The sequence below is a fragment of the Perna viridis genome, chromosome 1 (assembly GCF_037379345.1).
Source record: "Perna viridis isolate PV_CMFRI_1.1 ecotype Kerala chromosome 1, ASM3737934v1, whole genome shotgun sequence".
NCBI lineage: Eukaryota > Metazoa > Mollusca > Bivalvia > Mytilida > Mytilidae > Perna > Perna viridis.
In genome coordinates, this window is record NC_142445.1 from 13,154,017 (window position 1) to 13,180,999 (window position 26,983).

At 32.4% G+C, this 26,983-nt stretch overlaps 2 protein-coding genes across 4 annotated transcripts in view; both read right to left on the minus strand.

Annotated features, from left to right (window-relative positions):
• The window catches only part of LOC148627317 (IQ motif and SEC7 domain-containing protein 1-like), a 79,076-nt gene extending 76,851 nt beyond the window's left edge, over window positions 1–2,225 (minus strand). Inside the window, exon 1 of the mRNA XM_088571295.1 lies at window positions 1,713–2,225. Within this exon, the coding sequence (XP_088427421.1) occupies window positions 1,713–1,924 (212 nt within the window). The 5' untranslated portion in view covers window positions 1,925–2,225. The remainder of the gene's footprint in view (window positions 1–1,712) is intronic.
• A 5,812-nt stretch (window positions 2,226–8,037) lies between these two features.
• On the minus strand, window positions 8,038–26,380 carry LOC148627318 (sterile alpha motif domain-containing protein 3-like). 3 transcript variants are annotated; one of them, XM_088571311.1, is made up of 2 exons: window positions 26,262–26,380; window positions 8,038–16,485 (listed from the first exon to the last, which is right to left on the minus strand). In XM_088571311.1, exon 2 carries the CDS (start codon window positions 16,437–16,439, stop codon window positions 15,537–15,539), a length of 903 nt encoding a protein of 300 aa, XP_088427437.1. In that variant the 5' UTR covers window positions 16,440–16,485; window positions 26,262–26,380; the 3' UTR covers window positions 8,038–15,536. The 3 variants fall into 3 exon arrangements, with proteins under 3 accessions (XP_088427437.1, XP_088427435.1, XP_088427436.1); XM_088571309.1 differs by having other exon boundaries at window positions 26,195–26,374; XM_088571310.1 differs by lacking the exon at window positions 26,262–26,380 and adding an exon at window positions 21,629–21,829.
• Between the last annotated feature and the right edge of the window lie 603 nt (window positions 26,381–26,983).

Sequence of the window (26,983 nt, forward strand, 5' to 3'; positions counted from 1 at the left end):
AATGCACTGGCTAGAAACTTGATCATCCTGTAACAAGAATTATGTAATATTCTGCTTACAGTGAGTGAATCAATCCAGAAACTAGCAGATTCAAATAAAAACAATAAGATGGTGGTTATACATTTTCCTTTGATCGAACCAACATAAGCTGGTAATGAAGAAATTGTATTGATTTTTATTTTGAACAGGAAATGCATGCAAGATATTTGAATCTTTTACTTAACCTACAGAACAGAAAACTTAAGCACAGAAAATTTGATTAAAAGACAAAACACTACTGAAGTCAAGAGACTAGAACACGAAACAGTTTTGATTTTCAGTTTTCTTTGGATTTCAGATGATAATTGTTAGATACATGAATATCCAAGAAGGAACACATTTCATCTGCTGATTTGCTTGTAACCAACTCTGTATTACATGTAACTGTATATACATGTACATGTATCTATCACAGCATCTTAATGCTTATGTTGTAATAAATCAACTATTCTGGTCTTTGAAATTATTGGGTTTCTTCGTAAGTTAAGAATTGTCCTTGTTAGGCCATTATCATTTGTTATCATTTTTTTTTACAAATTTACTCTAAAGTTTAAGATTACACTGCATGTGAACAGCCGTCACGGCTCTAAAGTTTAAGATTACACTGCATGTGAGCAGCCGTCACGGCTTCATCTATTGGAAGACCAATCTATATAGTGTAACTCTGAATTAGTTGGTCAAGACAATGCAAACCAGGGTGTACATCTTATAATTGCTTAGGATCAATTCTGAATTATATTTTCACATAGCAAAATATCTGATAAAATATGCTGCAATTTTTGAAATTTACTTCATCCATACATATATATTTACATGTACAGTAGATGTACTTTTGTACAAAGTACATCATTATGGAGTGAAAGCAGTCAGAAAAGTGACTCCAAGTTCCAGGTGCACAAGTACATTTATTGACAACACATAATTCCAACCCTGATTATTTTAAAGCTATGTCACTCATTACAGACACATACAGCTGTCAGTTATGTATCTATTTTTGTTTTTATGGTGATTCATACAATTTTCTTACAAGCTCAAACCCTCATGGTAACATTTTTATCAGATCTACTTCATAACATCCTTTAAATTCAACTTATATCTATTATAATCATGAGAATATAAGATAAAATACAGGAATCTTTCATCTGCAACTTAAAATATATTGAGCAATTTGAATGATAAAATTTACTACGGAATTAAGAATTTTACACAAGTTATAGTTGAAGTTACTCAATTATTACACACGAGTTTTCATTAATGCCACTTTTTAGTTTTTAAATGTAGCAAGTCCTAAAATTATTTTTAATTTGGCATAAAATCAACTACATGAAATATGCTCAAGACAAAAAGTGTTATTTTTTTAAATTTTACCATGAATGTCTACATTTTGTACATGTATACTGAATATAATATTATATGCTTATACATGTATTCTGGTTTATATTGTTTTTTTTTTTGTCAACTTTTCATATATTGGGGGGATACAATAGTTGTCACCTGTAGCAAAGATGTGTAATATACATTTACTTCACAATGTTTACAACTTCTGTGTATTCAGGTCACAAATTTTAAGTATTGCAAACATTAATCAATTACATTGTACTAACACCAAATATTACATCAATGTAATTGTTATGAATAATATACATTTGATCAATACAAGCTGTTATACACACCTGTCATTCTGTGAAAAGACTGTCATCTGTTTCTGCAGGTCTGAATTTTCTTTTCTCAAGCGCAGTACCTCGGCCTTGAGTCTGTCAATTTGGTCCCTTTGGGACTCAATTATTCTTTCTTTATCTTCGACTAATTTCCACAATTCCTCCATAGTATCCGTATTTAAGCACTGTGACTGAATTACACAATACTTCCCAATAGTTTCTATCATTTCTTATCATAATCAATACACATTTTTCATTCTCCACCCCATAATTTCATACTGCTTCTGTTTATGCTACTACCAAAATTCACCAGCCATGTTCCATGGAAAAAACAAGACAAAAATCAATGCTACGAGAATATCAGAAGCGAGAAGACTTATTTACAACTCATTATCAGTTCCACTGTTCACAGTCCAGTTACGAATTGATTAGAATAGGCTGCGAAATGACAACAGAATAGTGTATTACCCGCCAGTATACATATATTCACCTTATTAAAGTCCCCATGGCCCGGAAGTTGTGATGACGTCATTTGACAGGTACGAGCTCGGTAACGCCACTTTATTTTCGGCACAGGTGATTCCAATGATTCACATTTTGAATGGTCTTATCAGATTAAAGTATTTTTGCCATTTTGCTCTCAGAGTAAAGGAATTGAAAAGACGTTCTGGATTTTAACACAGGTGCAATTCACCATTTTTTTTTAAATAAATAATGTGAAATTTAAATTTTCAAACTGCTTCCATTTCAATGGATTGTGTTTTTTTTTCTAAATAAATCAGACCCACGTGGAGTTTCATCCGATCAACTCATTATAGATATAATGTGGGAAGAAACGAGTGACAGTGTTAATTTTTTGCTCAATTTCTCTTACTTGCTATTATTGCTAATATGTACACTCCCTGTTTCGAGGCAAAATGAATGAACCCGAGATGGAAAATAACCTAAAGTATGAGCAGAATGGATACTATACCCCCTACCCCCGTTTTTTCTCTACACCCCCTAAAAATAAATCAGTGATTAACGCCTAATTTCTATACCTCTGTATGCGTTGTCATATAACTTTGTGACTTCAAAGACTAGGCCAAGACATAAAATACAACATGGACTCTATAATACAGTGGCGGATCCAGGGGGTGCAGGAGGTTGGCACCGCTTTTTCTTGAAAATTTTTCATTTTCACGTGTGAAATTGACAAAAGTAACAAATTATGTCCTATTAACCCCTTTTTTCGGAGGAACTCCACCTGGCATCCTTCCTTTTTAAAGTGTCTGGATCCGTCCCTGATAATACTATGTCAGTAATAAATTATCTCTGAACAAGTTAACTAAAAGGCAGTCCGTGCGAGACCCAACAGGGTAGTCAAGAACGTTAAAAACCGCCTTAGTAGCAGTTAACTAAAAGTAACAAATTAACAACGGAGCAATTCTCGGGCGATATCAGGTGAGGTATTTTAGCCATTTTTATACGACTGCAATTTTTTTCGTTCGTATAATGGTATCACCGTCGTCATCGTTGGTGTTAATTTTAGTTTATTCGCGATAACTTGAGTAAAACTTATCCGATCTTTTTGAAACTTTAAAACATTGTTCATAGGGACATGCAGTTTTTTTTAATTTTTGTTTTTGTTTTATTTTGTTTTGTTTTTTGTTTATTTTTGTTTTTGTTTTTATTATAGTTTTTTTAGAAATGAGGAGCTAAATATGGGGAAAATTGGAAGGAAAAACTTGTTATTGATTCTTTTGAAACTGTTCTGAATTTTTGTTTACAGAGTATTGTTATCTTATACCGTTTTGGAGTTATATGAGTGCGTGATTGAGCGACGCCTAAACTTTTTAATTGTTGGTCCGATTTCCTTTTTTTAAAATGCTCTTTTTGAAAATTCCTGCCTGTGATTTTATTCATGTTCAGATATTTCTTACGATTTTCGGGCCACACCCCCAAAAAATCTACTTTTTAATTTGGTTCGATTTCGAAAGTATTTAATGGATTCTTATTGGAAATTTCAATCACATTTCAGATGTCTCTTACGGCTTTTGAGTTATTAGAGATCAAAGGGCCACACCCCAAAAAATTGCTACAATTTTTAATTGAATTTTAAATTTTGCGTTATTATGTGTCCAAACCAGTTGTTGTTCATTATGAACTGGAAGTATCTATTCTTAAGTGTGTCGAACACTTATTTGTGTCCACACAAGCCCGAAGTGATCAGCCTATAGTTCGACATGCTAAGGTCGTATCATGCTGCACTCCACAAGGCTCTTTATACATGCGATAGTTAAAACTTTTGATCTTGAACTTGATAATTAAAATTTCTAAAATATGTGAAAAGTAGCTGTTTTTATATCATGAGTTTACTTTAATGAGTTTTAAAGTGTTAAAACCCTGACAAGATGTTTCTATTACAAAATTCTACAAAAAACACCGATTTACTCATAAGATGTCAAATGCATTTAAGCGATTCTTGTTGTTCGGGAGTATCACACACGTGGTATCTCGTAAGTTGCACAAGGATTTGTTGGATAAAAACTTCACACTGGCTTGTCAGACCTACAAAGTATAGCTAAATTAATACGTTTGTTTGTTGGGGTTTAACGTCCGAGCAGCAATATTTCAGCTATATTCAGACAATGAACATGAAATGGATGATAAAATGAACATGAAATGAAAAAAAAGGATGGGTCACAAGGATAATAGGGTCGACAAATTTTGATTGCCACGGGAAAAAGAGGGGATGTGTAAGGTCGGGCAATTTAGCCTCCTGTGGCGGAGCGCAAAGGTTCCTACTCCTATCGAATACCACAGCAGGGTTCTTTAACGTGCGAGGAACGTGGCATCTTTCCCAACACGGTGCACCACTATGGTTTGCGGTCAGGTTTTCCGTATTATAGCCTGACAACCCCAGCATGTAACACGCCAGGGGTACCCCATTCAACCACCTGGGGCACACATCCCAGTTGCTCTGTGGGCAGAGCGCCTAGCCCCCGGCTAGGTTTCTGAGCACTATTTAGTCGCCTTATACGACAAGCTTAGCGCTGCTGCAGGCCTATTCTTTTAACACCCGGACATGCACGGGGCTAAATTAATACGATATACATATATACACTTCACTACTTCTGCTAAAATTACTAAAATTAAGATATCGTTGCATTTCACCAGTTCTGCTAAAATTAATAAAATTAAAAGATAGCGTTACACTTGGGGTCAAATTGCTCCCACTGCCGTTTTGCAAAAATCTAGTTACGACATGGCTGTATATTAAACTTCGAGTCCCTAAAAAATGTTGTGATTTGACCTACGAACATAACATGGCACAAATGGGGGATATATTTAGAGTGTTTTGAAAAAAGCACAGGACGATTATCCTATTCAGTTGCTGGAAGCACGAATTGTTGGCCCGTGTAAATTTTGAATTTGACAGTGGAATGAGTGCTTTGCCTGTAATTGTAATTGTTTGCGGGTTTCGTTGGACTTCAGTGTTTTATTGGTAGTTCTTTTTTACCTTGGAGAATGTAGTCCTTTTGTTTACATCAATCTACTTACACATTTTGAACGTTGCTCATGTATCCTTGCAAACATACAGACAAATATCTACTACGAATTCGTATATGATACACGATATATTAAATACACCCCCTCCATCCACGATGGGACAACAGACTATGCACCTAAAAATCAAATCAATGAAAAGGGGATTGAAAAAAAAAACTAGAACAGCATTACTGGAGAAATGAATATGGTATTGTGCAAAAATATGAAACTGGTGAATATTGTATAGTAGTTGATGATAAAACAAAGTTTAATAAAAATAAATCAGTGATTAACGCCTAATTTCTATACCTCTGTATGCGTTGTCATATAACTTTGTGACTTCAAAGACTAGGCCAAGACATAAAATACAACATGGACTCTATAATACAGTGGCGGATCCAGGGGGTGCAGGAGGTTGGCACCGCTTTTTCTTGAAAATTTTTCATTTTCACGTGTGAAATTGACAAAAGTAACAAATTATGTCCTATTAACCCCTTTTTCGGAGGAACTCCACCTGGCATCCTTCCTTTTTAAAGTGTCTGGATCCGTCCCTGATAATACTATGTCAGTAATAAATTATCTCTGAACAAGTTAACTAAAAGGCAGTCCGTGCGAGACCCAACAGGGTAGTCAAGAACGTTAAAAACCGCCTTAGTAGCAGTTAACTAAAAGTAACAAATTAACAACGGAGCAATTCTCGGGCGATATCAGGTGAGGTATTTTAGCCATTTTTATACGACTGCAATTTTTTTTCGTTCGTATAATGGTATCACCGTCATCACTGGTGTTAATTTTAGTTTATTCGCGATAACTCGAGTAAAACTTATCCGATCTTTTTGAAACTTTAAAACATTGTTCATAGGGACATGCAGTTTTTTTAATTTTTGTTTTTGTTTTATTTTGTTTTGTTTTTTGTTTATTTTTGTTTTTGTTTTTATTATAGACTTTTTAGAAATGAGGAGCTAAATATGGGGAAAATTGGAAGGAAAAACTTGTTATTGATTCTTTTGAAACTCTGTTCTGAATTTTTGTTTACAGAGTATTGTTATCTTATACCGTTTTGGAGTTATATGAGTGCGTGATTGAGCGACGCCTAAACTTTTTAATTGTTGGTCCGATTTCCTTTTTTTAAAATGCTCTTTTTGAAAATTCCTGCCTGTGATTTTATTCATGTTCAGATATTTCTTACGATTTTCGGGCCACACCCCCAAAAAATCTACTTTTTAATTTGGTTCGATTTCGAAAGTATTTAATGGATTCTTATTGGAAATTTCAATCACATTTCAGATGTCTCTTACGGCTTTTGAGTTATTAGAGATCAAAGGGCCACACCCCAAAAAATTGCTACAATTTTTAATTGAATTTTAAATTTTGCGTTATTATGTGTCCAAACCAGTTGTTGTTCATTATGAACTGGAAGTATCTATTCTTAAGTGTGTCGAACACTTATTTGTGTCCACACAAGCCCGAAGTGATCAGCCTATAGTTCGACATGCTAAGGTCGTATCATGTTGCACTCCACAAGGCTCTTTATACATGCGATAGTTAAAACTTTTGATCTTGAACTTGATAATTAAAATTTCTAAAATATGTGAAAAGTAGCTGTTTTTATATCATGAGTTTACTTTAATGAGTTTTAAAGTGTTAAAACCCTGACAAGATGTTTCTATTACAAAATTCTACAAAAAACACCGATTTACTCATAAGATGTCAAATGCATTTAAGCGATTCTTGTTGTTCGGGAGTATCACACACGTGGTATCTCGTAAGTTGCACAAGGATTTGTTGGATAAAAACTTCACACTGGCTTGTCAGACCTACAAAGTATAGCTAAATTAATACGTTTGTTTGTTGGGGTTTAACGTCCGAGCAGCAATATTTCAGCTATATTCAGACAATGAACATGAAATGGATGATAAAATGAACATTGATCTGGGACACGTGTCAGTAAAAATGGAGGGTATTAAAATATCTCACCACTATGGGGGATAATAAAAAACAATAAACTACAATAAAATTTGATGGTCCTTGGCATTCTTTAGTATAATTCCAGGCATTGAAATTGGTGAAATGTGTCTCTTTCTATATTATTCAATTTCAATAAGGAGTCAAGAACCTTGATGAGTAAGCTCATATTTGACACAGTCCCAAAAAGCGGTCAGCTCTAAAACAGTATCTGCGAAAATCATGTAATTCCTCCAAGCTTTGTACACAGGAAATCTAACAAAATATAGAAGTCTTTTTCCCACAACAAGTAAAAATCTTTGATAAGTCCCTTTCAGACCCATCATTCATTGATCCAAATACATGATAGACATCCCAATGTTTATGAATAACATAGATTAGAAATGTATATAATTGAAAGGAAGCTTACAGGAAAAGAAATGAACAATTCATCAGTCTCATGGAAGCTGGTGGAAGTATTTTGTGTGAAATTTGAAAGATGGATGAAAGGACTGATAACTGTCCTACCTAAGCTTGAACAGTAACAAATACAATGAAATACTTATAAAATTTCATACCAAACATATACAATTTTTTTCCTCTTTTTTTCACTTTGAATACTGTACCACTTTCAGAAAACCTTTAACATTTATATGTAATCCAGATAAGTTCCTTTAAAAGAATTTAAAACAATCTATTTGTGTTTTATTTGTTGGAAACTTTGTGTGAGAATCCCCTGTTCAGAATTTCAATATTGGTATCTAATAGCTTCATTTTTTTCCAAAAATGCTCATAAGACCATCATTAACAAATTCCTAGATTATCAGCCAACATATTTAAAAAAGGGGGCAGGGCAGGCAATTACTTTTTATTTTTTTACTATTTTAAGTAAAAAACACTGTCAATTTGAAAGAAACAGACCAAAATAGGGATAAAAAATTAAAATAAAATTTTTCAGGAAGGGAGGAAAATTGGGTTGGGAGGAAGGAGAATCTAGGATATTTTTTATTTTGGCCTAAAAGATGCTCAGTAGGAGACCCCACGAATACATCAAGATAAAGGAAATATGACTATATGATAAGTTATGTACTTTCAACTTCTTTATTCTATAACTAAAAAATTATACACAACAAATATAAAAATAAAACAAAAACAACATAGATTAAAAGCACCAAGATGATGAATGGTAAAAAGTGAACATTTCAGTACTTGTATCATGGTTCACACAACCCAAATAACACAATAAAAGCTATACTGCTACAGATTTTGAATAAAAAAAATTATCATCATGCTTCCATTTACAAATAGATAAGATGAACTTACTGAATATAAAAGAAAACAACTTTGTATCAGACTGGTAGTTCAATCATATTGTAGTGTATTTGTTTAACGTTATGTATATATATTAGCAGCAGCAAAAAACCATTAACAATACAATACAAAAACAAACTGAGAACTGGAGGCATCTTCGCACAAAAAAATTAAATTGAAATATCTGAATGTGAATACAAGAGGTTAAAGTAATATTAATTCCGGTACTGTAGATTACAATTAAAGATTTTTTTAAAACTGATGGTGACAGTTGTGTTCGAAAACATGACAGCCTGAAGACTTTCAGAAATTATCTCATTAGAACCAACTACTATTTCTTGAAGCCATCTTGTTCATCTGTAAGATCAAAACCTTTTATAAAACATTCTTGTTAAGGTCTATAAATTGCTTCAGGTTCCCTCTAAAGTTTCAAGGACAACACAGACTTTTGGTAGCCTGAAAAAAATATGATAGAAAAGAAAATGAAATAGTAATCAACTATATATAAAAAAAAAGAAATGCCCAAGATATGTTTTAAACAGGAACATTTCAAATCAGAAACTGTGTTGAGCATCCCAACTGAATAATTAGTTTTTTCATTGAAATACTTACAATTCAGGGATTGCTCCTGAAATTTATAAAGGGGAGTTTCATGCTACCTTTTGCTCATTTTAACACCCAAAAAACGCTAAAATGAATAACTTTTAAACAAAAAGTTGGGGGGGGGGTAAATTTATGGAACCCTCTCCCTCAATCCCCAACTTCAACTACTTACTGAAATGCTCTTAATGCAACCACTGTGTGTGATTAAAATGAATGCTTTTAAAGCCTTTTTTCACAAAACTGTACTGCACCAGCATTCAGAATGCTACAACATTACATTTGAATGTCAAGTTACATTGAAATTGTTACAATAGTACGGTTCAGCCTGATACAATCAGCTTAAGTCCATGTGAACTAATTTTGTTTTGAAAAATTTAAACTTAAGAAAAAATGCTTTAGTTTCTGGTCTGAAGAAAAGTGATCAATGATAGGAACTAAAGCCCAACCATCAAATTGAGTTTTAATTGCATTCTTAAAATTTCACATGATAAAGACAATTAATTAATTGATAAAAATATCTCAAAGTTAACCGAATAAAACAGAAAAACAAAAATGATTAAAAAATCGGGTCTCTCCTGATCACTTAAAACAGAAATAGTTTATTTATTTACAGTGACAAAAGCAAAATGGTACAAATAATTTCATCAGAAACTGAAATTTGAATGAGTCATAAGATACACTATATATTAAACAATTGAACAAAAGGGAATTGTACATCAATATGCAAGTAAAGTGGACACAAATTGCAGAAAAATAATGCCTGGCAGTTCTAATGCAATACTGTTTGAAACACTGTTTAGTTACAATTTCATAATTAATATGCATAAGAAAGATATAAAGGCAAGCAGTGACATCACTATCCATATATGAAATTAGTTTTTGATACAAATTACTAGGAAGTAGTGGTAGATTGTGATATAAACTGTGTAGTATTTACTGATTTTGTGATATCAGCACTTTCATCAGTAAATTCGATGTTCATATATTTACCTCTGACTCAAGTTAAAAACAGATATATGTGACAATCAAATCATAATGTACTATACAGTTATCTCCCTTGCATTGTAAAAAAAATAAAATACATCTACTCAGTAACAAAGTAAAGAAACTAAGAAGTAATTTTCAAATCTCTGTTCTAGAGATTTTTAAGGTTGGGTTAATTTTTTAAAATAAATTTCCACAAATGGGATTTATCAAATTTGAAATCCATGAATAAAATATATTCAATGTAACTGAAGTCAGACATAAAATAATATATTTTTTAAAAAAGTAATTTAAAATTAAACAAAAGACAGCTTGATAAATGATAATTGTGAACAACAAAACATAAATGTACAATTATACACTGAAAAAAAAAAAAAAAAGAATGGAACCAATATTGCTGTGATTAAATATTTAGACATACATCATTACTTTTTGAAACTTGCCCATAAAATGAAAAGAAAAGAGACTTTATTTTCTTCCTTTAACCTAAGTTATGGAAGGAGAAGAACATCATTTAAGAACTTTCTACAAAAATGAAAGAGACTGACCACTTTTGTAGATGTTATATTTAGAGACAGTACAGGTGTTAAAATAAAGAATACAACCAGGAATGTCATACTTAGATTGCCGATAGTTTTGAAGAATAATTCTGTATATTTTAACATGTAGTATACCATGTAAAAATATTCTTCAGAGATCAAAATATTTACCTTTTCCAAAATGATCCAAATTTTAAAAGCAACATTATCTTACGCTATTGAACAGACAATCAAATATTTTTTCAGTTCTTTTTGGCAAGACATTCAAAACAATCAAGAAGTATTTAGAATGCTATAGTTTTAAACTGCTGGAAGAATTTGTCAAAATTGAAAAATAATTAATCATGCTCAGAAAAAATCACAATCTGAAAATGTTGGCACATAATTTATGGTCTATTGAAGACAAACTGAAAGGTTGTTCATTTTAGAAAGGATTACTAAAGAATGTTAGGGAAAAAGTGAGTCATCTCCCTTTAATGTTCATATAATACAGACACTTAATGCCATTTCTGCATTTCAGATAACATTTTAAATGAAATTTCATGGAAAGACTTGTGTGTTTTCACCATGATCCACCCACTGCCTGATTCTTACAGGGAATAGACTTAACAGTGCAGTAGCTAGAAATTTTAAAAGGGGGATGCACTTGTATGCAGTTCCATCTTTCACGGGGGGTGCATTTCCCATTTTAGCTGATTTTCTCTAGGAAGTTAAAATGTTTTAAGCAAAAGTAGAGTATACTTGCACCCATGGCACCTCTGGCTACGGCCATGCTTAATCTCAACATCCTTTTTTAACTATGGTATGTAAAAATTAATAAAGAACTGTGCTAAACGTGATATTCCTGTCACCTCTTCTTTTGGTACTTAATGACCCAACACTCTAAAACAAAAACTTTGAAAAAATGAAAGGGTGCTTCACTTCATCTGTTTTTCTTTTAAAAAAATATAAAATGTAGATATTGGTAATTGAAAAAAACCGTTATCGAAAGAATGGCCTGAACAAAGTATGTCATCAGTGTAACATATAGAAATATATGACAAATTATATAAAGTGGTTTTGTTAAAATCAAATTATGAATGTCAAATCTGCAGGACAAAAATCATACAAAATTTCTCACATAATGAAGAGCTAAGGGAAAATTTTTAAATGATGTGGATAGTGTACAAATATTTTAAGCAATTGTATACAAGAGCAGACAGGTACACAAAATTATGTTTGTTAATAAGTACTACAGCTCAAGCATATACATAAATTAAAAAAAAAAAAAACCAATTTTCAGGTAGATTAGAAATTTGTTTCAATGATACATAGGAAATATGTATTTGCACCACTTCTAATGCTACTAGGTAGCCAGTAACATTATTGAATAAATCTTGAATAATCATTAATACACACTGTATAGATGATAAATAAAATTACTTAATACAGGTGGCAAAGTATCAAACTATAAGTACTAATAATAAGTTTAAAGGAACAAAGCATTCTTTAATTAATGTAAGAATGGTACCCACTCAAACATAGTCATGTTGCAAACAAAAATCAAAGTTAGAAAGGCATATGACATCTCCTTGTCATCCATTTATGTAAAACTTCATCTGAATTAAACAAGGAGTTTAGGAGGAGTTGCAATTTAAAGATATCATAATTCCCCTTCCATATTAAAATACATGTATATAATTGTAATTATTGTGAATCCTTCTGTAAAGTTTTATCAAAATCCATCAGAGGAGGAACTTTCCCGAAAAGATTTCAGGAGTCCTTTACCCAAGTTACATATACATACATTCCCTTTGGAACCTCAGAACCAAACTATATTATGGTATGAACAGCTACATGTTAAGTTCTTTATTTGTTGGAGGTTTAATTGAAACCTCTGGGATTAAAACATGGCAGACAAAAACACCCAACATAACAGATCTCGAATTCCATATAATTTTAAAGGAATACATGTATATAAGACTATAGACTTATATATATATATATATATATATTTATGGACTAGATTTTTTAAGGTAAAAATATATGAGTTCAAGAAATGTTAGAGAAAAGATTTTCCAAAACTAAACCTTTTACATATATAAATTGGTGAATCTTCCTGTAATGCATTCAATGATTGAAAAAAAGTGTTTAAAGAATGGTTAATACCATAATCATTGCAAGGTTTAAGCTGAAAAAAAAATAGTAAAATGTACTAATTTTTTGTAAATTGTCACATTTGAGATGAAAATCTTATTTTTTTTTCAAAGATTTGGTTAAGTTTAACTGGCATGTATGAATTGATAGAACTACCAATAGTTCATTGCAGGTAAGTTTTACCTGCCATGGTGTACTACTTCATTGATCCATCAGATCTACTTGTCTGAACATAGTAAAGTATTTGTTTGTTTGCCATTTCTGCCACACTAATAATATGACAGAGTAGTTCCAATTGCTTCATTGGTAAGTCTGAAAGTCAAATTTTCACGTTTGAGATATCTTAAAAGTATTATTTTTCATGGGGTACTAATTTTCATGGTTTTCATGGGTTTAGTAAACCACAACACTTGGTTCCAAAATGAAAAAGAAATTTTACCCACTAACTAGAATGGTAGAGTTATCAAATTCAGAACTCAAGGACTCAAGAATTGAAAATATTTCCCTAAACCACGAAAATTGGTACCCCAAAATAATAGTACTTTCACAGTAGTTGGGATTAACATCTTACACTGGAAAATATAGATATAGGTAAAAATGCACCATACCTAAAGTACCAGTCTTCCAAAAAATCAGACAGAAGGTGATTCGTGCATGTTAAAAACCCAACAAACTCAGTCTTGTTTCTTGTTCAGAAACAGTTACTGATCGCATAAACAGCCTTAGTTTTTCATTTGGTGGTTGTGCTTTTGAGATAAAAATCATATAGATTGTACATGAAATTTGCACATTGGAAGAGTTATTGTTCTTAATTTGGCTTGATTTGGTTGATTTCAGTGAGAGAAGAATGTATGATTTTCTTAAAAGTGCAGAACTAAATGCAGCAAAGATTGCTGTTATATGAAAGTTTAGCATACGTAGATTGAAAAAGCATTGTTTGTATGGTGGGTTTTTCTCCACCAATAATCACTCTACCAGTGTCTGAATTTAATGTGGACTGGTACTTAAGTACTTAGAAAATTAACACAACTCGGCAATAATATAAATTCTGTCAATGCCTCAAACACAAGCTTCTTAATCACAAAAGTAAAATTTCAATAAAATGGTATTCTTCAACAAAAAATGCTCTTCAAATAAACAACAAGAAAATATATACAATGTTCATATATAACAAATATCTAAGCAGATATCTTAACCCTAATGTAACACAAGACATTTGTTGTTTCTAAGTGAAAGAGTAAATCATTGAGAAAGAATATCTATACAAGATTTTCAAAAGATGTGGATTAAATAATTCAAAAGCTGAACTCAATTGTTCACAACATATAAAGAAGCCTAGTTTGTCTTTGTTTCCAATCTAACATTTGTATTACATTTGTATAGAAAGGTAGTGGAGCCAGTAACCTCTTAAATTGGCCTTGTTTAATTTGATATTATCTGTTTGATACTTTCTAGAAATATTTCTAAATATGTCTCCTTTAGATGAAAAATAATTTCAAAGTTTAAAAGTTTAATAATAAAATAACGAAAGAAATTAAAAGTATGAATTTCACTTAAAAACATGGCCATCACTACTATTTTTCTACGAAAAGAAAGTGATGCAACTCGTTTCAAATCATTTTTTGTCAACTCGAAAGGGAAGAATTCTGCCACTTAAAATATTTAAAGTGGAATATTTCTGAACAGGTGGTGGCACCACACAAAAAAGGAAGATAATATACATTGTATCATGGAAGTTAACATTTACAAGAAAAGGTGCCAATTTTTAATGCTGTATGTATTTCGTACAGGTCATTTAAACCCTGTCTCTCTTCAAACACATAAGTAATCCACTTCATTCTCAAATGACAGAAAACAAGCCAGAAAAATTCCAATTTTCAGAGACAGTAAAGACATCCATGACTCAGGTACTTTAAAATAAGGAATCTGGAGTTCAATACTATTCACAGGTCTGAGACCAATTAACTTCTAAGTTCAATAAAAACTTAGTGATATGCTGAATAATCAAGGCATAAAGACATGGGTGACTCAAAACTTTGTGATATTTTGAATGCTCTAGACATAGACAATACATATGTGACTCAAAACTTAGTGATATTTTGAATGCTCTAGAAATTTAGTAGAATTGGGTCAACCATTTACAAGATTACGATAATCAAAACTGTCTTTAGCTCACAGTAAAAATATCCTTTTTATATAAATTGACACTCTTTTTTATTACCAGTATGATGTTTTTGTTTTTAATTAAAAGTTTATCTAGTTCATGTTATTCATGTTATATCTAGAAGAAAAAGGTGATGTTTCATGCCTAAGTTTAAGTATCAGGTTGAGATTCTACCACCAGCACCATATAAAAGGAAAACAGTTTTGAAATGAATGCAGTTTCATTAACACTAAATAATCTCATATGGCTAAACAATTGGAATTAAAAAAAAAACATGAATAACCACAAACAATTTTTTTGTAAACTTAAAGTTTAAAATAGTTCTGAATAGGTACATGTCTATTCCAGGACATACAGTTATAAAATGAAGAGTCTATGATTTTGAAACATTTACAGAGACATTTTCATACACACATTGTAACATGAATAACCGGTTTACTTCAGTATTTGATAATGCTCAATATTCCTTTCACTTAACTAAATAAATGCTAAATATAACAAATGAAAATGAGTTTTAAATAGACATTGGTCAAAATCATCATGGCACATAAGCAAAATAAAATTTTGTTCAAAAATCATTCTTAAAAATAATCATTCTCTTAAATGAGAGGCATAGCATCCGGGTTTTCATTTCTTCTTCTGTTTCATCTGTTCAGCAACTTCCATTTTCTGTAATCTTTGCACCAGCTGTTTACAGGGAGGTGGAATAGGAGTCCCATCCTTCAAATGAATTATAGCCTTTTGAATGAAGTTGTATGAATTGTTCAGTGTTTTTGGGTATTGCATGTTGAAGACCCAGTAAGCTGCAAAAAGAGTAGCGAATGCTATTGTAAACTCTTCGAACTCTTGGACGATTTCTTCTTCAATGACAAGGAAGAATTCATCACTTCTGAATATTGTTCCCTTTGAAATTAATATTGGAACTATTTTACCCTTAGGATCTACTTCTTGATCTTCAGTTATCTCTACCACCATTTCTACAAAGTTCTCCTTCAGCAACATAGGAATTAGAGACAATGCAGTGACCATATCCCAGTACTGCTTTAATGCTGCATTTTGTTGTTTGATTTCCTCAGCTTGTCGAAGGATTACACTGGAACCAGACATATACTTGGCAATGTTGATTATGTTAGTGGCATATTTTACACAATACTCCTGAATTAAATGGTCTATATCAAGATTTGTGATTCTCTGAAACTCAGCCAACATTTGTCTCCCAGAAAATAACTGAGGGTATGTCTGTTTCACAGCTAAAGCTGTCGGCATTTCAACAGTTATAAATGACCGACGAATATCAAATGTCTCATCCATATACGATTGGATTTCTTCTTGCTTTTTCTCATCGTTTAACTCATCCTCTGAATAGGACAGTTTAGGTTTTTTATCAGGACTAGCATCACTTGCATCCCCCTTTTCTGACATTTCAAGAGAAGTGTTAGCTTCCTTTATACTTCGTTCCACAACACTTGACGGCCCTGGCACAACCTCGGCAGTCATCATAGCACTTTTACGTTTTGGTCTCTGTGACATGGCAAATCACCTTAAAGGTGATACTTTACAATCATTCTGTCATAGTCTGAAAATACAGAGATATAATTAGTGAACAGAACAATTTAATAAAACTACTATCATACTTCAACTCATTAGAGTGGGGCTATATTGCCAACACCTTGTCTATCCCTCTGTTGCAATCATTCTGTCATAGTCTGAAAATACAGAAATATAACTAGTGGACAGTACAGTTGAATAAAACTACTATCATACTACAATTCTGGCTATATTGCAATCACCTTGTCCATCCCTCTATTACCATCATTCTGTAAAAGTCCAAAAACACAGATATAATTAATTTACAGTACAGTTTAATAAAAAAAAAATCTAAATCGGAACTTCTCAGCCTTTTTTGCTACTCAAAAGAAAAACCTCGGAAGCATTAGGCAGAAGAATTTGTCTGAAATTTGACCAATCTGACTATATTTTTTAGAACCACCTGGTGAATGGAACTATTTTGATTTATGTATGACTACAATGTCTGCAAATTTTTCACGAAAAAATTCTCCTTTCTGAATTCATGGTTATTTTTTTTTGGACAGGCAAGTATAGGTAATGGACAAGTAGTTCCGATTGTGAAACTACTATCACATTCCAACTCATTAGAGTGGAGCTATATTGCTATAACCTTGTCTTTCTCCGTTACACTTTTCTGAAACAGATTATTCAGCTCCTATTGGTGGGGATCCTGTCTTCCATTTCCAGGTTGACAGAGACAGTTTAATGGGAGTATTTATAGCACTAAGTAAAATGCAACATCTTGTTATAGGCCTACATGTAGTCAATGAATTTATAATCATTCTCAAATCAAGCCAGAATAAAAGATAAAGAGCTGCTCTTTAAGCACATGAAACACCCATTGCCCTTTTAACTTGTCATTATGCTTTTAATGAATTTATATGATCAACTAGAAATACTGTGAGCCCTGTCAAATACTCCCCATTTTTTAAATAAAAAATGCACAAAAAAATTTGGCACTATCAAGGCTACCCCAAGTTTAACGAAGTTAGTCGTCTTGATTTTCACTCATACATTTCTATCTTGTTCAAAACACACTTTTCTGAGAAGTGTTACCAAGTACCCTTTATATTTATTAGTCTATCACCATAACAAATGGTCTGCTTTCAATGATTTTTCAACGAATAAAATTTCCTTGGCCATTTCTGCCTTTTTTTAAAGAGTAAAACTTCATAACATGGAAATGTAAAATTTGACATTTATACAAATCGGAATAGAGCTTACTTCAATAGATATGAACACTTCACCAAAGTCTCATAGAAGTTAGTGAAAGTATTTTGGAGTGATTGTGAGAAAACTTGAAATTCCCCCTTTTTTTTAAGTATAAAAAGTCATAATACAGAAACAATAAATCTGAAATTTATAAAAATCGAAGGGGAACTTACATCAATAGATATGAACAATTCATCAAAGTTTCATTAAAGTAGGTGAAACTATTTTTGAGTTATTGTCTGAAAACTTGAAAATCCCCCTTTTTTGTTAAGTAAAAAAAAATTCATAACACAGTAACAATAAATCAGAAATTTATAAAAATTGAAAAGGGAGCTTATGTCAATAGATATGAACAATTCACCAAAGGTTCATAAAAGTTGGTGAAAGTTCTTTTGAGTTATTGTCTGAAGTATGGACGACAGACGGACAGACAACGGTATACCATAATACGTCCTGTCTTAGACAGGCTTATAAAAACAGACAGGTGTATAAAAATTATGGACAAAGAAAAGTTTAAGGCCATAACTCTATAAAATTTATCAATCAGTTGATGCCAAAAACAGAACTAAACTTTGAACTCAACACATTAATTATACATGTATAAAACTCACTGGCAGGAGGCTAACAACTCCATGAATTAAGAGGGTGTCCATGCAAAAACCAAGCATGACAAATTTTTTTTTTTTTTAAATTACATTTATTTCATATCACAAATGCATCTTTCCTCAAGTTGAATGTTGGTTTTTTATTAACTGCAACGGTTAAAGAGAAATAAATTACATAGAAAGCATTGAAAGTCATTGAAAAAGGGAGGTAACTCTTTCATTTTGTGCAAAATTTGGTTGCTGTCTTATGGAAATTTTAAAACATTTTCTGTGCCATCCATTGTAAATTTTAAAAAACATATTTGTAATATTGGACATACATATGATATAGACATTACATTGTATAAATCATTACATTCCATGGGATAAGATTTACCATATGCCATCCATATCATAGGAACTGCCTGGTTTATAAATGGAGTCTCTCAACAAAATTTTATAACTTAAAACTGATATCCATGGATAAAAATCATTATTCTACTCTTTCATGAAGGAATGTTTCATATCAACATTTGTTATTCATTGTGCTGTGTTTAGGTTACTTTAGGCTAGAAACCACTAATTCCACTTCCCATAGGCTTCTATGCAAATTTCACAATATTCAATGGCTTCTCTGGACTTTACCCTAACTTTAACCTGCAGAGGACTATATATCAGAATGATTCTACATATGTCAGCTCACAATCCTCAGAATGGCATGTGGGGTTAGCAGACTTGCAGTGCAGTACTGGTCACCGGAAGTGAAGGGTCTATAAATAGCATGGGAAATCCCAGTGTTTTCACAAGATAGGGGTATATTTAAAAATCATTATGGAGATTAGGCTTCACATCACAAGAAGCAAAATGCACCTATAAAATGTACAGAAATGTTTTTCCTTTCAGAAACTGTTTAAATTTTTTAAATAAGATGAGAACTTTTTTCACAGCACTATGAGGAACAGGGGTAATTTCTGCGTAGGACTATTTTTGCGTACATTCCAAATGCTCATTGGTTGAATTGGTGGTCTGTAACCTAAATTTAAACATGGTGAAAACAACGACCAAAAGATGTAGTCCCACACACTTGAGAAAATCAAGAACTCCAACTTCATTTGTACATAACAATGAAGACATATATGGTCAATATTAAATGTTTAAAGAAAATTGTGTTAGTTTTTTCAAGCAAATAAAATTATAATGATTTTTAACTGCTTGATTTCCATGCTTAAAAAGTCCATGAATTAATACTTTTGGCAATTCTGTTTCTTCCGAAATATCTAATAAATATATAAATTATGTACTTCAAAGTCATGAACAGGTGATTATATCATAAAATTTCTATAGTCACTTGAAAGCATTTCCTTCCTCTGTTACTTTTATTTTACTATTTGATCAAGAAATCAAATTGATTAGTCTTGATAGCAACTTCAGTGTATCATTATAACCTTAGGCCAAAATTATATTTATTTTGTTTCTGCTTGCCCTACATACCCATAAAAATTGGCCCTACCTAAATAATCTTATTGCAATATTCTGACAAGATCATACCAGTTAACCTTTTGAATGCTCAGAGGGAAATCTTTCTCTTTTCTGCTTTTCTAAGAGGGAGAATTAGCGTGACAACCTTTTCACAGAAAAAAGGATAATTTTGCTAGAAATCCAAGTACAAAGATAAGACAAAGATATAAAATCTATGATAGTTTCATTAATCTAGCTACTAAGGGTTTCTACTCAAAATTTGAGTAATTTGTACATCAAAAGGTTTAATTATTTGTTGATTTTTTCTCAGTGATTATTATATTACATAAAAATTTTATTTTTTATCAATTTACTAAGCCATTTAGAACATAATTTTTGCAATATTTTTGCTAAGAAGGAGATTTTACAGGAGTAATTTGTAAAAGAGGGAGATTTGTGTCTCCCATGTGGGAGACTTTGTCAAAGAAGGTGATTAAACCAAAAAAGAGGAGTCCCCCTCCTAAAGAGTGAGGGTAAACAGGTATGCAAGACTTTTTCTTCAGATTTCAAAGCAACATTTTTCACATCTTTTTTTACAGCATCAAATGAACTTAAGGAAAAAATATTTTCCCTTTCCTACCTACCCATTTCCAGTAGGTAAGGTCTGGTTAGGGGATACATACAATATGTTGAACATGGCCTTACAAGAACAGATCTTACTTTTATCTTGAAAGATCACACTGGTGGTAACATACATGATTTAAGTTCGTCAAAGATTGAGGATAAATACAGTATAATAACCAAGAGTCATAAAAACCTATCCAAAATATCTTCAATGAGGACACCATTCAGACCTAATGCAGACATAGCAAGCTGTACAACACCATCAATAAATCATCATAACAGAGAAATAACTATTGAATATGAACCAGGATCAAATTCCTATAATGTTGTCTTACACTACATGCATATATTACAAACCAATTTCAAACTTGGTTTCTTAAGATTGACATAACACAATCACATAAAAACTGGCTGCAAAGTTGCCAAATCATCACTATTGCTAATTAAAAATTAGATGTGCACACTTAACCACTTACATTTCACATATATTGAATTACATAAACCAAACCCCTTGATGGTCTTGACATATTGTGCTCGCCTGGGGTTCTAATCTTGGCAGAGTCACACCAAAGACTTTAAAATTGGTTGTCACTACCTTTCTGCCTAACACACAGTTTTTAAGGGATGTGGTAAGGACTTGTTGGTTCTTAGTCAATAATGTGTCTGAGTGGGGTGGCATGCCTACCAGCGGGCTGTTGCTTCAGTGAGCTTAGAAAATGAAGATCTGGCCAGGCGTGTCATTCTACATGTTGTACACAGCAGGATCTGTTCAATTGGTCAATCATTCATTCCAGAAATGCATGAAATATGTGCCATAATATTTTAAACCATAATCAATCAATCACCCATTGAAACAAATGCTTGTGATGAATGTTTGTTGTCAAGCCATCCAAAACAATGTTAGATGTAAGTCCAGAAAATTAACAACATCTATTTTAAATAGTATCTGAATTTGTCCCATGCACAGCCTTCAAATATAACCCATGCCTGAAAGTGGATAAAACTATGTTTTACTTGTATCAAGAGTTACAATACAGTTATATATATATTAGTAAAGAAACAATTGAAAGACATCTGCACTGGGTCTGTTTGCCAAAAGATAAGTATGATAAATGTATAAATGTTTATAATACAGAGTACATGTAGTTTTGGCTGTCTAGTAACTTTATATTCCTTCATAATGAAATGGTGAAGGCAAATCCTAAAGTTTTTAAAAACAAAGTGTACTCTAAACCTAACAACACAAAAAAAAACCCAGAAAAATCAACTTACATTTTGAGTAGTGTAAAATACACCGATTAGATCCAAGACATCAATAAAAGGCATGTGGTCAAGCTGACCTACAGTGTCACAACTGAAGTATCCATTTCTATTGAAATCACACATTGTAACTGAACAACACCATAATAATCAAATAAAACAGGATCAAATGAAATAATTTAGACTTCCAGCTTTAATGTAATCATATGGAAATTGAACAGGATAAAAATAGAATATAAACATTGCACTTGGTTGTATGAACGACTGCACCTAACACATTGTATTGATTTTCAACTTGTTTTCTTGAATCAAACCCAAACTAAACATATAAGACTCTTAAAAAACTAATTAAGTGTAGGAAAATACAAAAATATTGGTAAGAAGAAATTCCTTTACCTTCATTGTAGTGACATCACCAAAAGAATACATAATTATCTTGGGTCTGAAACCTACAGAGGAATATATTGATCATCTGGTAGAGTGACAAAGAAAATCTATTTCTAGGCCAATACTACTGTGTAGCTATATCATGAAATTATTGATGTTGAATCTAAAATATTACCATCAAGACTTGCTCTGAGCTGTTTCTTTGGAGTTTGATTATAAGAAATGTTATGCCAGTTAATAAGGACATCATTAAGGACATGTGAAAATGGCATAACCATAAAATAAAAAAAAAAAATGTCATAAGATGCATAAGCTCATGGTATTGTCAGTGTACAGGTACTACTTTACATTTCGTGTAAACTGTGAACTGTGGGGCTGTTGATAATCATGCTCTTTATCCTTCCATAAATTCTTTTGTTCTACCCCAAACCCTACCTAGCGGAAATACATCACACACATGCTCATCGACTATCCAGCTGTCAACACAAAACAGTTTATTCCAATTTTGGTATTTTGTTTGGAGAGTTATATATCCAAATTTTTCTTGCCAACATCCTCTTGTAGTAAGGAATATAGTGGTATAATTATTGTTATTCATGTTATGAGGGACAAATAAAAATAAAATGCTTCACAGGGCACAGCTAGATACAACTGCAGAAATTAGACAATAAATTGTTATGGCAAGTATGGAAGTATGGACACACCATTCAAACTAGATACAACTTTGAATTTTGATTGTGGTTGGATATTTGACACAGGATTAATATTTGAATAAGAATCAAAGTGGCCCCTTTTTAGCCTTATTCCTAAATGGTTCCAGTCTATTTCAATTTCGGTATTTTGTTTGTAGAGTTATATATCCATTTTTTTTTTTCTTGCCAACATCCTTTTGTAGTAAGGAATATAGTGGTATAACCATTGTTATTCATGTTATGTGGGACAGATAAAAATAAAATGCTTCACAGGGCACAGCTAGATACAACCGCAGAAGTTAAATAATAAATTGTTATGGCAAGTATGGAAACACCAATCAAACTAAATACAACTTTGAATTTTGATTATGATTACATATATGACACAAGATTAATATTAGAATAGAAACAGTGGTAACCTCAATAAGAACTCAAATTCTGTGTTGCAAAACTTTATCATTTCCTCCTTTTTGAACAAAGTGATGATAGCTTAGTGATTTAATAAAAATTAAAAACTAGACTTGAATAGGATATAACAGTTGTTGGTTTTTATTTTATTTTTTTCATTTTGGCAAAGAAACTCTAGGGACCAGAACCACATATTTTGTTTTAATTTGGCCTTAGGGGCAAAAGCCTTAAAGCAATTCCGTTCTGCCCCCCCCCCCCCAAAAAAAAAAAAAAACAGTGGAGTAGAGTAAAATTGATTTGTATACAATAACATAGTCATATTAATAGTTTCTAACACACCAACATATTGCTCTACAGGATGCAGCTTGAAACTGTTTTGAAAAGAACATATACAAACCCTGTATTTGGATATTTATCACAGCTTAGGCCTCTTCAAGAGAGTGAATGACTATTGAGATAATGAGATAATAGATCTTGAAAATTAAGAAACACAATACAGTTGAGGAAATACTGAAATCTAAATTAGATAAAAGTTGTTTTTTTTAATTTAAAGAGCAATAACTTGTATAAGTAATTGCATTATGCAAACTTTGCAGTTATGGAAAATATCCTTTTCACTCTGAATTTGTAAATCATAAATGATTTCTTGAAGTGCACACCATCACAAAGCTTGGAAAAACAAAATGCTTTGCAAGGTCCAGCTCTATACGGTTTCATAGAGGACCAACTCTGAACAGTTGGAACAAGTAAAGACACACCATTCAAGCTTGATTCAGCTGGTCCTTTCCTGCCCCTAATTCCTAAATGGTAATCCTCCTTTTTTCTGAATAAGGTATAAACACTTGAAAACGAAAATTAAAATTTTTAACAATTAGAAAGGAAGCTACAAATGTAACATCAATAAAAAACAAGCATTCTGAGAGTATTGCAAAACAATACATGGCCCACCAACTAGCTGCTTACATCACTGACCCAAATACTATCTTGTATCATCAAGTATAAATGACTAACTGGGGAAATGACTTTGATTTTGATCAGAAGAAGGGATATGGACAAAGTCAAGAAAGATGTTCAAATCCATTTAACAGATGCAGATTTGCAATGTTTTAAGCACGAATAATTGAACAGATTAGGTTTAAAATAATGGCTGACTGATTTGTCAAAAAAAAACAACTGAATATCTTAAGTCTTTAGAAAAAAGCACATAAAACTGAAACTTTGGTACAGACAGTGAAACTGAAAGTTGGTAACTTTGGAAAAATCATCCAAGTTTGATGTATAAATTCTTGAGTCGAGAATATATAGTGCTACACAACACCAGGACATGGATGTTATCTTTACATGCATTATTACGTTATTTAATACATTTTTTCTATTCAATAAATACTACATTCAACATTAAAACTTAGTTCTTTCCTTTTAGACTGTTTCGCTGCGACATTTTGGTGCCATGACCAGGATTGCTAAGTTGCTAGCTATTTGAGAGGGACACGAAGGAACTATTTCAAGACTGTGGAAGAAATTCAATGTCGCAAAGGCTTCAAAGTCAGACACACACAATGAAGACATTACAGCTATTTTGGAGGCACTTCAACAAAAGAGGAATATTCTACAGAACACGAACAAGAAAATTGTAAATGCAGTTTCTGAAGATGAAATTGTTGAAATTCAAAATTCATATGGGTACATTTTTTATTTAGAGTCTATAATATGAAAAATACATGTTTTTCCTCTGTATTATGGTCTAATGTACTTCAATGTCTGTCATCTAAGTCAACTTTGTAGTTACAAGTTCCTAAAACTTACTCTTCCTATGTTCAACAGATAAATATTGATGTGGCAGTCATTTTGGGATTGCATGCAGAGTTAACATAATCCTACACTCAACGATGTCAAAAGATTCTGTTATTTGAGGGCATAGTTGTCAGACCCAGCACTACAAACCAAAGACAGATTTTCTCTATCCTATGCCAACTATCAGGAGGCTATTTGTTTACTTACCAAACATTATGGACAAACACATAAAATTACAAATACACTAATGCAAGCTTTTGTCAACATGCCAGCACCAGAAAACAATGTTTTCAGCCTATGGTATTTTAACAATAAAGTAGAGACTTACATCAGAAGTTTAGAAGCACTAGGTATATTAACTGATACTTTTGGAGCATTACTCATTCCAATCATTCTCAAGAAATTACCACTTGATGTTAAAATGAACTTAAAATGACAGAATGGTAGTGATTTGTGGAATTTAAAAACGTTAGGTAAATGCATTCTAAAAAAGTAAACATAATTGAAGCCAGGAAACCCATACAACCACAGAATAATTTGGTCTCATCTAAGTTACAAGGCGAACAAAGCCACCGATTCGAAATACCACATCATGTAAAGACCCCAAGCATTGTTTATTCAGTAATGACTAAAATGCTTAGTAAATGTTTCATTCTTTCATTGTAGTTAGTCAATTTGCATTCACTTTTTGCAGCCCAGAGTATGTTGGGAATACATCTATATAGTGCTACACAACGAGAGGACATTGAGATTATTTTTACATACATTGTTATGTCGTTTAATATGTTTTCGTCTATTCACAATACAACATTCAACACAAAAACTTAGTTCTTTCCTTTTCGACTGTTTTGCTATGACAACTTGTATTGATTTGATTATAATAAACACGAACTGAAAACTGTTCACTTTATTAAATGTGAACACAGTTCGCAATGACATTAATAGTCGTACATTTGTGGATAAGTTCGACAACATTATGTAACGAATCAGGCATTTCTGTCAGGATTCCGTGTGTTTTTTATGCAAACTGGATGTGTAGACGATTAGCCTGAAGAGGCCATCCACGAATGTGTGGACGAGGAGCCACTGCCTTTCCAGAAGTGGACCCTGGAGAGCTACTAGCTGTAAATAGATATCAAATGATCGCTTAAGCTACAATTTCAGGTTTAACAATGTAGGCTATAAAGCAGTTACCCTACTTCAGACCACAAAAAAAAACAAGGTAAGACGTGTATAACTAGTTGAGTCTGGGTTCAGTTCAAAATTTTGACACATCGGCATATTAGGGACAACTTACGAAATCCTAATTAACATCTGACAATCTTTTAGGTTATCGAGTGTCTCCAGCTAACGCAGCAACCTACAAATGCAAACGCTTATCTTTTTAGAGCTTCTTAGACAAGTAATCGTTGTATAGTTCTTCCTCATCAACACCGCGCACCTTGCTGCTGCAGCCGACCATAATACAGTACGTCACAGTCATAACGTAGCAGCGCGAATGCCGTTGGACAAATTTAGAATACCTATCCATCCGGAATTGAACATCTCAGTTTTAAATACTATCTTTTTATGATAAACTGTAAATAAAACTTGACTCAGCCCTTTAGTTTACATATATCTGTTAATCCTCCCAGGGAGTGCATATAAAGTCCCTGTCCTCCCACTTGAGCGAAGAATCCAACAAACTCAGTAAAAAAATTAGAAAATCCCACATAAGTAAAATGGACTACATAGTCAATGGAGATATAATTGCTACGCCCCAGTCCAATATATGGCTAGCCTCGGACCAAAAACTAAGCCAGTATAGAGAACCTCAAGCAATGATACTATATTATTGACTAACGTTCGAATATTAGCCCAAATATGATCAAAATTTCCAATACAATACAAAATACAAAAGTGCGCCAATACTGGATTTAGCCGTCCAATACAACTTTTACCGTCCAATACGTCATATTGGACTGGTTGAAATCCATAATGGCCTTGCATATTGAACTAGTTAGTCAATAGAGGTATAAATGCCTAGAAATACCCCCAACAATTTTTGGTCTGCCCCTACAGGAACTAATTATCTTTGGTAACGTGA